Here is a 15341-nt window from a genome sequence, read left to right as displayed (position 1 = left end):
GTGTAGATACAAACCTATTCTATAAATTCTAATATACAGATTAAATTACACCATTGATTCTAACCTCCAAGTCAGATCACATAGCATGTAATATAACACCAAAATACTAACCTAAACCAGCAACTTTCATATCTAGATACAACCCTAAGTTTTTGTCTGGAAAAGCCACCCAACTGACCATAGGCTCTGTCACATTGAACACTAACCATCCACTTTTTGCATGTGAGATTTTCTTAGTCTCCACAACAGTACTTTTAATTTCCCTACAAACAGATATAGCCAAAAAAATTTAAACAGATATTATAACATCAAAAATGCAAATAAAAACTAAAAGGTCAGCATCAATACTTAAAATAATATCATTCAACAAACATAATTATTCAAAAGATTTTGATTACGTTCTCTTTAATTTATATATGAAATGAGGTGACTGATAATTGTACAATTTAGTCTTATGATAAAGGAATCAAATCAGAGTCTAGGAATTACAAAAGCAATAAAAAACTTATTGGTTTAAAATTGAATTTTAGGTCTATTAGTCATATGAATTTTTACATAACTTTAAGTCAGTCTCTTATAAAAAGGTACATCAGTCAACTAGTACATATATTAATGTCTAAAATAAGATAGAAAATTTGTTTAATATACATATATATAGTTTTCTCAGTTTCTATGATACAGCTGAAATTTTAACACAGAGTTATTGTGTGCTTTAAAAAATATGTAATATAACATTTAGTCAATTGTCAAGGTTTTATGTATATATGGGCTGGATTCTTCTAGTAGTGCCTGTGACATGTTGGTGATAAATTCGAACAATAAAGGACTTTGTGGGTTATCACAGTTGTATCCTGAACTTTGAATAATTGTCTCCTTTTTGTCAAAATCCACACAGGCAGGTTTAATTACTTTAGATCACCCTTTAACAAGACAAATTATTTTCCTTGTTTATATTATACAGTGAAACTCACTTTAAAATATCGCCCATTATCTCTAACCACTCACACATAGTCTAACTTCACATTTTCTTTCACTAACTAATTTTCTGACTGAACTGCACTTCATCACCTGTATTTATACTTTGTTCACTGAGGCCTCAAACTTTCTCTAAACTATGTGAGTGGCACTGTAAGGTAACAATACTCACTTAAGGTAATGAGAAAAATACAGAAGAATCGGCATCAACAATACTACAGCAATTGAATCAGACACACAACATATGTCTCTTTGGAGTTACACAACCAAACTTGTCATAACTATTACCTTTAAAATTATTAACTTTAACATCCTTGTTATGAAAACTAAACAATCATTAAATATTAACTCACAAAATAAATTAAATAATAACACCTACACTAAACAGTCTTGTATACACATCATTAGTGTTAATGAAATCAATATTAACTCTAATTTGTTTAAATATTTTAATAAAACTAAAACTAAACTTAAACATAAAACGTATGTGTAAAACAACATAATACCTACATAAAAATATTGGCTACTCAAATAGTTTTGAAAGTATGATATAAATGTCCAAAACAATGGTAATGCAAAGAAATATATATGATTGGAAAAACACTTGTCGCTTGTATGAAAGAATTATTCAAACTATATGTGAGAGGCTGCTATAGGTTTGTTTGTTTATTTTCAGATACTTGCACAAAGTTACTCCAGGGCTATCATTGCTAGCTGTCCTAATTTTAAAGCGATAGACTACAGGGAAGGCAGCTAGTCAACAGCACTCAACACCAACTCTGGGGTTACTCTTGAGTGACCAAATAGTGGGATTTACACATCACCCTTATAATGCACCCACAGCCTTAAAGTGCAAGCATGATTTATTTTAGATACATAGTCCAAGCAATTGTATTAGGAGTTTGAAACCTTCTATTATAGTGTCTAATAAGATGCTGTGATTCTTTTATAACAATGTTTCTAGTAGTAAACAAGTTAACTGTTGTTTGTTTAACTTTTTCATCTCTTGTCTCTATTTACAACAGCATTTGGTTTAGTGCTCATTGTTTAAATAAAATACATAGAAATGTTATTAAGAGAACAGAAAAGTATTAAAGGAATGATTCCTGGTTTAATAAATTAAAACTGGAAATAAAAGCAGAATTTTAAACATATTACAAAAGAAAACAGAAAATATAACTGTATTTTCTTTGGAATAGATGAAAAGCATTCTTTTTTTTAGCTTATGAACTGAAATTTTCATTCTGAGTTGTAGCTTTTTAGAGTGAGTTCTACACTGTACTTAAATATGTTTATTACATGGTTTTGTCTATTAGTTTAGATTTTTCCCCTAAGATTTACTGAAGAAGGTGGTAGATATGAAACGATGATTTTGATAAAGTTAGATACAGAGATGCTTAGGAAGACGCCAGGAGATTCATTGATTTGTCTCTTAACTCTTGGGTTCTTATGTTTCTACTCAAGAAAAGTAATAATGCTTTAAGTACAGAATAATGAAACCCTAGAAATGGAATGAAATTACAGGTAATATTACAGCATCTGTTTTGGAAACTAAAACACTTTTGTTAAACCTGTCTCTGTTTTATGGTACTTTTCCATATTTAGATCAATAAGGATAAAAAAAATTTTGAACTTACTATTTCAATCATAATACAAAGTTGGTCATTATTGGGAAGACAACTCCACATCAACACAGATCTCCACATTCTTCTAGACCAGTGCTTCCCAAACTTCAGTCATTCGCGTACCACCTTCATTTTTGCCATATCTGCATACCACCTGTACTATTATTTATGTCCTACTTAATATTTTTCTTTAAATTGACTCACTTTTTTTTACTTAAATAAATTTATTTTAAAAGGAAATTTCATAACACTAGGATAAATGGGGAACCAGTATCACTTACTACAATATTTATTTCAAAATAACTATTTTCTCATCTCAAAATGACATTGTTATAACAAAGCGGACCAAATGACACGCACGCCCTCTGAATAATAGCCAATGTTTAATTGTTGGCAGATAATGTAATAACCTCATTGAAATTTATTTTTTATTATAATTTTTTTCTAATACACATTAAAATAAATATATAACTATTAAAGTAAAAAAGGCGTCTGCATACCACCTAAAATCATCTCGTGTACCACCAGTGGTACGCGTACCACACTTTGGGAAACACTGTTCTAGACTATCTAACATGAGTTTCAACTTATAGCCATCAGCTTGAGGAATATGTTAAATAGTATAGTTTTTTAAACTTGTCCATGTCAGTTACTTTCTCAGTTTACTAGTTACTGAAAACAAATGTGTTTCTTTTGAAATTAGCTATATCAAATATTTAACAGAAAATCATTGTCTTTCTATAAATGTAAGGTCCACATTATGAACTGAACTACAATTCAGTAGTTCCCAACCTTTTTTTTATGCCATTAACCCCCTGTCAGACCTTTAAGTCAGCAGTGTATCCCTGATACATATAATTTGTTAGAAAATTTAAGATTGGTTTATATTTATGAAAGGGTAAAAGAAATAATTCAAAGGTGAACAAGATAATGTTGAGTGTTGGCTAGTAAAATATGTTAGTAAACTCACCAAAATTACTTCAGTTTTTAGGTGTGTGGTATATTTTCTTTTATAATGTTTTCCAGAGGTTCTTGTGTACCCCCCCCCCCACAGGAGCATGCATAACAAGAGGTTGGGAACCACTGCTACAGCCTAATGTTCTTTTTAATAACTGTTTGAAACCCTACCCAAAAGATGACCCTTCTGTTAAAAAGGATAGATTCAAGGTGTAATTCTCAAACTCTTTGTGGTGGTTCTGGCTAATATCCAGGAAAAGCCGTAACTCAGCTTTCATGATATCCTGTTCTGGTGACACCTCACTGACATCAAACCAAAACCTTCTATGTCTTTCGTGACGGAGATGAGGAGAGCGATGATGGACTATGATAAATAACAGGAAAATATCTCAATAAACTTTTGATTCGTATAAATGGTACTTTCAATAATAATTTGTATATAAAGTGTGTTTGGGCCAGTACATCCAAAATATGCAAATCTTAACATAACAAAACCAAATATCATTTTGAGTGAGGAATTTTCAAAAGATAACCACATTACATAGACATATTTCTGCCATTTATAGCTATAATCATTATTTTTTTGTTAATAAACTTTTAAAAATGTACATTTCCTACAAAAAAATTCATATTTGTCTCCAATAAGCCAATATATAACTATATACATTATTTACTTTCTCTACTAAAATACCCACTAAAACCATGAGAATAATATTACTCAAAAACAAGGCATACTTGTATCTGACGACATAAAGCAAAAACCAAACAAAAAATCTGTACTATATAGAAAAATGAAGAAAAACTTCTTCTTTCAATGGTTGGAGAACAGAACAATGAATAATAAATAAGGATACAAAAATAAAGCCTATTTTATTTACTAGAAAATATACATATATATATATATATATATAATTTTCCTCTTTCAATTCAATATTTAAATTCTATTTTATAAAATAATGATAAATTGTAAAATATATATCTTTATCTTCATAACATAATGAATGAAGTTAATCTTGCTGTCATTTCACTTCTAAAAGCATGTCAATTTTAAATAGCATAGAACATAATTCAAAAATCATTACTACCTTTTTAGGTATATCTCAAAGTTCTATTTCAGGAGATTCAATGTTTATGTCACAAAAGATATTACCACCAGCTTTCTAAAACCTAATTCTCCTGTAGGCTTTTAAAACAAAAGTACTTTTACTAAATTACTTAAAGGTATATGTAAATACTACATATCTCACTCTTTCATAGTATATTCTTCTAAGTCCTATTCTGAATGTCTTAAATCTCAATGAGCACATATACTAAATTTAGTATGAGGTGTTACTCCCTGTAGGCTGTCTCACCAAAGAACTTATCTACTTTTCATCATCCTACTTCACCTTGTGTAAAAGAGCCTACCTTGTTGCTGTTACCTAAACTATGGATATTTCTTCATTCTAGTGCATGTTTTCTGATTGATCAGCTACATACAGTGAAGGTGTTTTGTTATTGCAATTTGGGCACTTTAAAGCAAATTCTTTCTGACATTCAAGGAGGGTAGCTTTGTTTCTATTTTGAAGGAGCCAAAACATGTTTTATAAGTCTTATTCATGTTTATAACATTTTCCAGTCTGCTGATCATGTCATTTTTATTTTCCTTTTATTTGTTAGTTTCATTTAAACACTACTTCCAAGAACCACTTACATTTTGTTACGACAGCGGAAGTCACGTGACGCTGCTGGCACGTTTGGCGCTGGTAACGTGCATGAAATTTCTCGATTGATCATGAATGATCGGGGAGACCCGAGTGCATTCGAGACACCCCTTCTTTAGTATATAAGCTTGGTAGACACGGTAAGTTTCGGACGAAGTTATCGAGATTGTGAATCTCTGTGGTTTATAGAGTGTATTATAAAAGTCATTAAGTTTAAAATGATGAGAAATGTACTGACAGTGGAATTACTGTGTACTAAAAGTTTGTATCAAGAAATAATAAACTTGTTTAATCAAGAAAGGACTTGTATCACTGAAGTTCCTCAGAAAGAAATTCTACCAGAAATTAACAAACAAGCAGATAAGTAACAATTTGAATACAGTTATCTGTACATTTTTAGTTACAAAACAATAGTTTTATCACTATGGACAATCAGATTTTCATCATCAGTTCTTTTCCTCTGAATAAAGTATTTTATTATATTCAAACTTCAACATCAGATCTTGTCTCTTTCAATCCACCTGTAGAAAATCACTACACTAGTTACCTTATATATTAGATTCCCTAATCTCTAGTTTTTGCAGAGATCAAGCAACTGTATGCTAGGTTTATAATTAACCTTGAGATTACTATTTGACTAAAAATGTTAACTATTCAGCAATATTTTACCATCGTAATGCAATATTAGGTCACTCTTAAACAATAAACATATTATGTTCTGGTTTTTGCAAATAATGAAGTGATATTAACCCATTAACTGCGGCAGGAGCAGCTTAGTTGCCATTTTCTGACTCACAGATAAAACTGAGTTGCCATCAATCACAATAAAACAGTGATTTTTGTCATTCGCAGCTGAGCCATAAAACTTCAATGAAAAAATATCCATCATCCGCAGTTAATGGTTTAATATCTAAAATTAGAAATTTATGTAACAAATACTGTTATAATAGTTACTTGATCAAATTATGATTACCTTCAGGTATTACATTTTTGTTAAGTTTTCACTCCTATCTTGAGTCTTATGGTTTGAGAACACAGATGTTTACCTCCACAAAATATGAAATATACTTAGTATACTGCAATTAGCACAGAAAAATATAAAACTGAGTAATGTATTGAAAGTAATAATGAATAACTGAAAAGACCAGAATCTGTTTTCATACAGACATCTGAAAATGTACACAGTGTTTTTGTTCATTATGTTTTGTAATATCTTTCTTGCATATCTCATTTTTTAATTAGCCTTCATATAAAGACAGGATCAACAGCTTTTGATAAACTTGAATACACTTTATTCAGTGTTTACTGAGATTAAAAGTCTAGCAAATGGATCCCTCACTCTACAGTCCAAGTAAAGTGTTTCCTAAAGTCTTGTAGATTATCAAAGTGTTCCCTAACATATTTTAATTTTCTGCACCCAAAAGACTACTAGGTAAGGGCATTGTTCTCTGAAGTTTGTATAAAGTAACCATTAGTGTCTGAAGGCAAAAGAAAAAATTCCCAGAGTTTAAAAGTGTGTATTTTGAAGTCCAGAAGTCTGTCAGAGTGCTTGAAAAAGACTACATCTAATAGTGTAACTCAAAGTTTAGGAGTTTGGTACTAAGTCATTCATAACTAAAAGATCTAGCAAAATATTTCTTAAAGTCTGTAAGTACAACAAACAAAATTTCTCATCTACAAGATCTTTGAAATTGTAAAACTAGTACAGAATTCCCCAAAATATGTAAAGTTTAGATGTTACATAAACTTTTCCCAAAAGTCTCAAAAACAAGGTTTCCATAAAGTCCAAAAGTGTAACTAAGTGATGTCATAATTTGAGTCACAACATTCCAAGGTTGATTAACTGAATGTTATGCATAATCATGTATTGCATTGACTACTGATATTATAGGTATCAGTTGGATATTTCTATAGTTCACCACTACCAGTAAGAAACAGAACAGCTAATTCCTAGGATGACATTCCAATAACTGTAATTTACACCTTAAAAAACGGATGATAGAATATCTATATAGAAGAGTAGTTAAGGTTGCCCCTTCCCAAGACTTTTGTGAAGTTAAGCCAGTGATATATATAAGAGCTAACCAATGCTGAACAATCTTGTATAGTGTTCCAAAAAGTCTAAAAATCTTGTAAAGTGTTCTTAAAAATCTATAAATTACATATATTATACAAAGTCTACTAATCTAATAAACTGTAGTCAAAGTCAAGTACAAAAGTTTAGATTATATTTTTCCAATTTAACAAATCAGGTAGAGTTCCCCTTACTTAGTCCACAAGTCTAGTGTAATTTCACAAATATGAGTAAAATTTACCTTTCAATGCTATACAGCTTATCAATGGCATTACATGTGTCATGTCATTTTATATGAGAACAATTACATGCATCATGTTAGTCTATATCAGGCAACTTAACATTTTATTCTGATTGAATTTTCTAACACATTTTGATGTTAATGTGATTCTGGATATACATAATTTATCTGTTGATCTTAAATCTTATAAGGTTTATATTACTAAAATGCATGGTTTGATGTGTAGTACCTTTTAACTCTCAAAATATATTAAACTAATTTTTATATTGCTCACTGACTTCATGTGTGAACAAATAATATTTCCATCAATATTTATTGATCAGTTATTTCAAAGACAGCTCTCAAAATCAGAATGAAAGCTTGTATGCAATTAAAATAGTTTTAGCATGATGGAAAGCCATTTAATTTACCTTATTGTTGTCCTTACCACATTTTAAAACAATGACATTCAATGGTTTTTATTACTGCACTAGTGGTATGTCATTTGCTGTATTATATATACTACAGAAATGTTATGTTCACTTGTTTCATAATAGTGTTGTAGTCATATGAATTTAGTACCTTGTCAAATAAAATTAATAATTTTTGCATTGCATTCAGAATTTATGCATTAATCTTACTGTTTTCCAGTAATGATGTTAGAACTTTCTTTTATTTTCCCCTTTGGTTTTTGCATATCTTGATAATGAAATTATCATACAGTTACATGAATGGCTAAATTATTGCATTGGTATGCATCATTATGTGGATTCTCAAAATGTCATTTTCTTTTTTTTAGTTAAGCATTGAAATAACTTGAAAGAGCAAGTATGACAAATAATCCTTATATGGTAGCTCTGTTCTTAAATTTATTAAGCATGTCTGTATTAAAGTTTTTTTCTTAATTTTGTTTTTAAGCTTTAACTGACTGTTTGGTACTAATTATTCTGTATTGTTTCTGTACACAAAAATCCAAGGTTATGGGTTCTGCATTATGTTTGTCATCATTACCTCATAGCCCTCAAACTACAGTCTTTTTTATATATCATTCACTACCAATGGGGTTTATATTATGTTACATTGAGTATTTTTATGTTTTTTGTCTGTCATTGCATTTATGTAAAAAAACTGATAAAATACAATGGATGAAATCACTCTGTTTACTCTCAGCAGTAATTAGTGGGAGTAATTACAATGTCAATGTTTTGTGACATACCTATCATGAGGGTCCCTGTTATTCAAAAAGTCATGAACCTACAGTCTGGTGCATAACTAGTTTAGAAAAATGTTTTTGAAAATCCAAAGAGAGTCCATACAGTCTCAGTGGGTAGTTATAGAGCTTTTTTGTAGAAATTCAAAAACAAACAAACAATAATAATACCATTGTTATACACAAAAGTAGCTAACAATAATACCACAGAAAAATGTCCAGTACGGACAACACTACTTAACACTGGTCTAATTAAACGTGGTTAACAATAAATACTTAGATAACCATTAAAAAAACTTTATTTGATTAACAAAAAAAAAGAATATTTAAACCAAGTAAAAGAAAGTTAAGGATACAATCTATAAATGCACTGAATATTAAAGAAAGACTGTTGACAACTACATATAGGTCATGGAAAAACAGACGTTAATTCATATTTAAATGGTTTACGTGTAACTACATCATCACTTCCACTTATAAATCTGCTAACAACTTTGTTTTCATTTATAAAATCTTTTTTATTACAACTTCATGCAAGGAACTAAGGTTTAAAATACAAACCATCGCCTTCCGCTGGCAAGATACACAAGTCTGTTAAAACCGATAAAGATAGTGTCGTATATAGAAACGTATTAAGATGTTATCAGATTTTGGTTTCCATTCTGAACGAATGGAATAGTGTAACACTTAAATTATATTGGATTTTTAAATTATATAAATCATCATACATACAAAAGCTACGACGAAGATTTTGTCAACTATAATGGGAAAGTCTTTAATACGTTAAAGAGCATTTCAGCAATCATGTAAGATTATCCAAAAAAAGCAGTATTAACCCACTTACTATCATCAGTGGCACAGCGGTATGTCTGCAGACTTATACCGCTAGAAACCGGGTTTCGATACCTGTGGTGGGCAGAATACAGATAGCCCTTTGTGTAGCTTTGTGCTTGATAACAAAATAATAACTATCAGAAATTTCACTGAATGCAAAATAATAGTAATAATGATAAGACTTTAAGTTTGATTATTCGTTGGTTACAAAGTAAAACCACAGTGGGCTGTCTGATGTGTCCACCGTGGAGAATCAAATCCCGTATTTCAGCATTCTAGGGTCCTTAGACTTGCCGCTGTCCCACGGGGGGAGGGGGGAGACTTTATGGAAAAAACAATCGAAATTTTCCATTTTAGTAATGTTCGTATTAGTCTTCATATTGATAAGATAATTACTAAAAAATCATTAGTAATGTCATGGTTTAAACAGTTTATCTAAACCAAATTAATGTTTTGTTTAGTGAACATACTTATTTTATAATATTAGTCATGAAAGTATCACCAATTTCACATTTTACATTTTCTACTTCACAACATGTTGGTACAATTTTATCAACGAGTCTTTCGGTAAATGCAGAGGATGTGGTATTTTCAGGTAGAAACTGATTTCCTGACAAGAATTAGATAGTTAGACCACTGACAACAGCAGATTCGTTCAGGAAATAAGGAGAATAATCTGTATTTGATAACTTGGTCGAGTGCTCCTAATTTGTAAAATAATGAGACTGAAGAAATTTAACAAAACAAATACAACCTTTATTATGGAACAAACAAACAAAAAAGAAGATGCAACGAACGTACTTGTGCACATGAAATGACAGTCCCTTCTACCACATCGAATTAGCTCCACAGCTTTCTTTCTCTCAGTACAGACTTTTGTCAAACTCATAATGATTGTCTCAAAGCAGGTCTCTACTTGTCTAACTCCACGTAAAATATGAACAAAGAAAGCATACTTAAATTCAACATACAAACTCTGTTTCTTTGTCCAGTTGACAGCGTCACCTTTGTTCTCTCACAGCATTGGTCATATGCAACATGCGGACAACGTCGCATCAGCCAGTAAATGATATTACAGTTTCTATCCCTTTCCACTAAGACTCTATACTTTAATGATAGTAAAATTTATAACGATTACAATTCACTTACTTAATCTAATTCATACCATAACAATTGTTGTTCAACAAGGTTGATGATATACATAACACCTAAACCACTATTATGTATCTCGCATCCCAGCCTGCCTGATGATCCCTTGCATTTGACGAAAGGTCTCGTCGGCACTGAATATGGCAGATGTGGTGTGGTTGACATATTATAATATTTCTTCTTTGCTTTCACTCACATTTTTTTTTAGAATTACTACAGTAACTTCTCAGGTAGAATAGTTTTTTAATCTACTAGAGAAAACAAAGAAACTATAATAGGGCAGTCTCAACGAATTTCTGGACAACTTGTTAATGCTAAACTACATAGGATCTAGATAAACGAAAAAAAAAACATTTAAATCCCTTTATAATTAAAACAGGTAAAAAAGATATGCCGTCAAATCACAAGAATACCTATGGGTGGCAACTTTTGTCTATGTGTTGTTGATTTATATGAAGTTGAATTTTCATTCAGAACAAAACTTAATAAGGAAGATTATAAGAAAGCGCTGCACATTAGTCGCGCTTGTTGACATACTGACGATATCATTTTTATATTTGCCTGGCATGGCCAGGTGGTTAGGGCACTCGACTCGTAATCTGAGGGTCGCGGGTTCGAATCCCCGTCACACCAAACATGCTCGCCCTTTCAGCCGTGGGGGCGTTATAATGTGACGGTCAACCCCAGTATTCGTTGCTAAAACAGTAGCCCAAGAGTTGGCAGTCGGTGGTGATGACTAGTTGCCTTCCGACTGCTAAATTAGGGATGGCTAGCGCAGATAGCCCTCGTGTAGCTTTGCGCGAAATTCAAAAACAAACAATCATTTTTATAAACTTTCTAAATTTTTTGACACTGTTAATTTTGTGGTAAGTTCAATTTCCTAAGTCTACTTCCTACTTCCACTGTCTATGGGATTAAAATGATCACAGAGTATAACTACTTTTTTAAAAACTGTAATGACTACATCTTAAGTTTTATTTCTTCCTATCAGGATTAGGTAGTAATGTACAGTTTCAATGTGTCAGGCCCCCAGTGGCACAGTGGTATGTCTACGGACTTACAACGCTAGAATCCGGGTTTCGATACCCGTTGTGGGCAGAGAACATATAGCCCATTGTGTAGCTTTGTGCTTAATTACAAACAAACAAATCAATGTGTCAGTGACAGCTCATTGTCCAGTGCAGCATGATTTCTTTAGTTTACTTAATTACGTATGTGTTAATAATAATGTTGATATTTCAATATTTATCGTGTCAACTTATGAATGTGACCAGTTTGGTATTATAATATGCTTTATACTTTTCTTGGAGTTTTAACTTATCTGTTACTTCAGATTGGCCATCCCCTTGATCATATGTGTTGGAATAGTGGTCATGGTACTGGATAAAATGTTTGTAGTTGCTACTCATAGAAATTCTGCATAGGCAAGGGCGCCCGCAGAAAAAAAAAAAAATTAGAGGGGGGGGTCAAGTTTGAAAAAATATGAAATACAAATACAAATACCTTATGATTTTCCAATAACATAGAAGAATAATTTAATATATCTAGTACTTTTTTTCTTTATGAAAATCCAGAGGAGGACAAGTGACCCCCTTGCCCCTTCCTGCGGGTGCCCAAGTGCAACATAGGTCTCATACTTTACAATTTACTTAACCTATTTTATAATTTATAAAGTATCAAAAAATCAGTTTTTTGCTTTACTTTCTGTATGGAAACCATTTATTTATCTTTGATATCAAACTAATGCAAGTTACATTGTTAGTAATCAGATTTTGGTTTTCAATACATCTCATTTAAGTAAATTATATAGGTTTGCGTATACAGGTATCATGTTTTTCTCTATTCGTCCTCAGTGTTAGTTTCGTTAATATTATTGGTTGAAATGTTTTAAAATAATTTCGAATATCGTTATTATTATTCATCTTTTTCAATTTCTGCAGATTACTTTGCAATTTAATCAATATTTCAAAAAATGGCCCAATCTCATAAGATATTACTGGGTTTACTGCTGAAAACAAGTGTCATTAATAGCAAAAATGACCAAATGATCAATAGTTTTTATTGGTTTTATGTATTTATTTAAGATATTATGTATTATTAGTCAGTCTGTTATATAAAATTATCTCCATAAAGTTACAAATTACTTTTTATTTCTTATCTATATAGTTAGATTGCTAATTATAGTTACAGTAAATACTATATGTCAGCATCTGTACCAGAGCGACAGATAAGTATACAAACCAGTCTAAGAGATAAATGTCGTTATCAGTACTACACTAAAGTGAATCTAGAACACTAGTCTATCTTCCATCTCTCTTGAAAAATACGAGCGCTGTCAAATGTGACGCCTTTATCTTTTTAAAGATTTAGCCACTCAATTGCATTTCCCTGGAATATCGAGCAATTATTGCAGAAAAAAAAAAGATATAAGAGGGTTTTCTACATCCTTCCGTTCCAATCATTGTCAGAAACTCAACAGTGAATAGTTATTACGTGAAAATTTTATATAAATCATCTTCCGCAGATTATCCAAAACTGAGTGTATACATCCACAATAACACTACAAAACAAACATCAACTCTAATGTTGTATACACCAATTACAGTTTTCTACCAAACCTGAAAGTAAACAAAAATTTATGCTAAGTGTGAGCTTTATTACTCATACTACACTTCTAGAAGCAGGAAAAATTGTTACTAACTGTTATTAATACAACATAAACTATTTTACCACTACTGCATGTAAGCATTAAGGAGACGCATAACAATGAGACTATCTAGTACCTTAGCTGGACAAGTGACATTTTGTAACTACCTTTTGCTTCTTTCAACCTGCCTCCCAGTAGCACAGCTGTATGTCTGCGGACTTACAATGCTAGAAATCGGGTTTTGATACCTGTGGTGGGCAGAGCACAGATAACCCATTGTGTAGCTTTGTGCTTAACTTCAAACTTCTTTCAACCTAACCGAAGCTAAGGTATTCCATATAGCACCACTGTTACATATGGATTAATGATTAGTCCAATCGTATATGTAATACAGGTTTTGTATGGTATTCCGTTTATCTTTGTTTCTTTATATATATATTTCAGTTTCGCAGTTTGACCAAAATAATTTGCAAAAACACCGCAATAACATTTCATTATGGTCTTTGATAATTCTGAAATTGCGAAATGTTTTTTTTTTTCAATCGATGACCAAATTCTGAGATTGAACGCAACATGGTCATGTATATATACTTCTTTAAGTTTTCACTTTTTCTGATAGGATTCATACCATTTCATGAAAAATTAAAACGTTTTATGTTCTTTTTTTCTTAGTCTCAACTTCTAAAATCACTTATTATGGGCCCTTTATAATTTAAGATGCAATTGTTATAATAAAGCATGACTGACATCAGATGTGAACAGATGCTATGCCTATCAACATTTATCAATTGGTTGACCAGCAGACAGTCCTCACAATAAGAATGAAAGCTCGAATTTAAAATAATTTTAGCATAAGGTAACGTTGGTTCATGCCTTTTACAGTTGTTCTTCCAGTATTTTAAAAATTATTTTTTTCATTCTGTTAGTAACATTTCACTACCCCCCCCCCCAATGGCCCAGCGGTATTGTCTGCGGACTTACAACGCTAGAATCCGGGTTTCGATACCCGTGGTGGACAGATCACAGATAGCCCATTGTATAGTTTTGTGCTTTATTACAAACAAATAAACATTTCACTTCCGTATCGCATCACATAACTGTTGTTATGCGTACCGTACTTTGTAGGAGTGTCGTAGTCGCTTGAATGTTTAGTGGATTATTGTGTTAGTACCTTATTAAACAAAATTAATTATTTTAACCATTCATTCGGAATTTACACATTGATCTAGTTGTTTTAAAGTAGAACTTGTTAAGTGTGGGTGTAGTTGTTTTTCTGGTCTAGTGTTGAAATAACTTGAAAAAGCAAGTATGAGAGAATTCTCACGCAGTAGTTTTTCAAGTACATCATAAATAACCATTACGTGGTATAGTTTTATTATTAATTGTATAACGAATAACTGCTATATAGCATTGTTTTCTTTTTAATTATATCATGAAAAAGAAACATGTCATCTTTTTGTTTCTTTGTTTTCAAGTATTAGTTCATTGTTACAGATACTAATTATTCTGTGCGATTGACTAATACTTCGCTCTCTCTTCTGTGAAAAAAAAAAATGTCAATGTAAGGTAATAATTTTTGCATTAGATTTGTTATTAGTTCCTCATATCCACAAACTTATTGATTTGATTATACATCATTCACTACGATACAGGCCTGATATGGCCTAGCGACGCTCAACTCCCAAGCTGCATGTCGAGTGCGATAGAAACCCGGCGCCGAACCTGCTCACTCTCTCAGTCCTAAGGGTTTTATAATGTTACGGTCAACCTTACTATTCGTTGGTGAAAGAAGTGTATCAGGGGTGGTCCATATTATATCATATTAATAATTTTTATGTTTTTACTTGTTACAACATCGATTGTAGAAGAGTAGCCCAAGAGCTGGCGGTGGGTGGTGATGACTAACTGCCTTCCCTCTAGTCTTACACTGCTAAATTATGGACTTCT

The 15341-nt window shown here is 31.6% G+C and overlaps 1 protein-coding gene across 1 annotated transcript in view; it reads right to left on the bottom strand.

The window, feature by feature from the left end:
• Positions 1-15341, bottom strand: part of LOC106466246 (bone morphogenetic protein 7-like) — a 35181-nt gene that overhangs the window by 15160 nt on the left and 4680 nt on the right. Inside the window, exons 2-3 of the mRNA XM_013926503.2 lie at positions 3729-3921; positions 112-263 (exon numbers count right to left, since the gene is read on the bottom strand). Coding sequence (XP_013781957.1) covers positions 112-263; positions 3729-3921 — 345 coding nt within the window. The remainder of the gene's footprint in view (positions 1-111; positions 264-3728; positions 3922-15341) is intronic.

This window comes from Limulus polyphemus, unplaced genomic scaffold (assembly GCF_000517525.1).
Source record: "Limulus polyphemus unplaced genomic scaffold, Limulus_polyphemus-2.1.2 Scaffold2204, whole genome shotgun sequence".
NCBI lineage: Eukaryota > Metazoa > Arthropoda > Merostomata > Xiphosura > Limulidae > Limulus > Limulus polyphemus.
The sequence above is the reverse complement of the archived record's forward strand: the minus strand, read 5'-3'. Positions and strand labels throughout refer to the sequence as shown.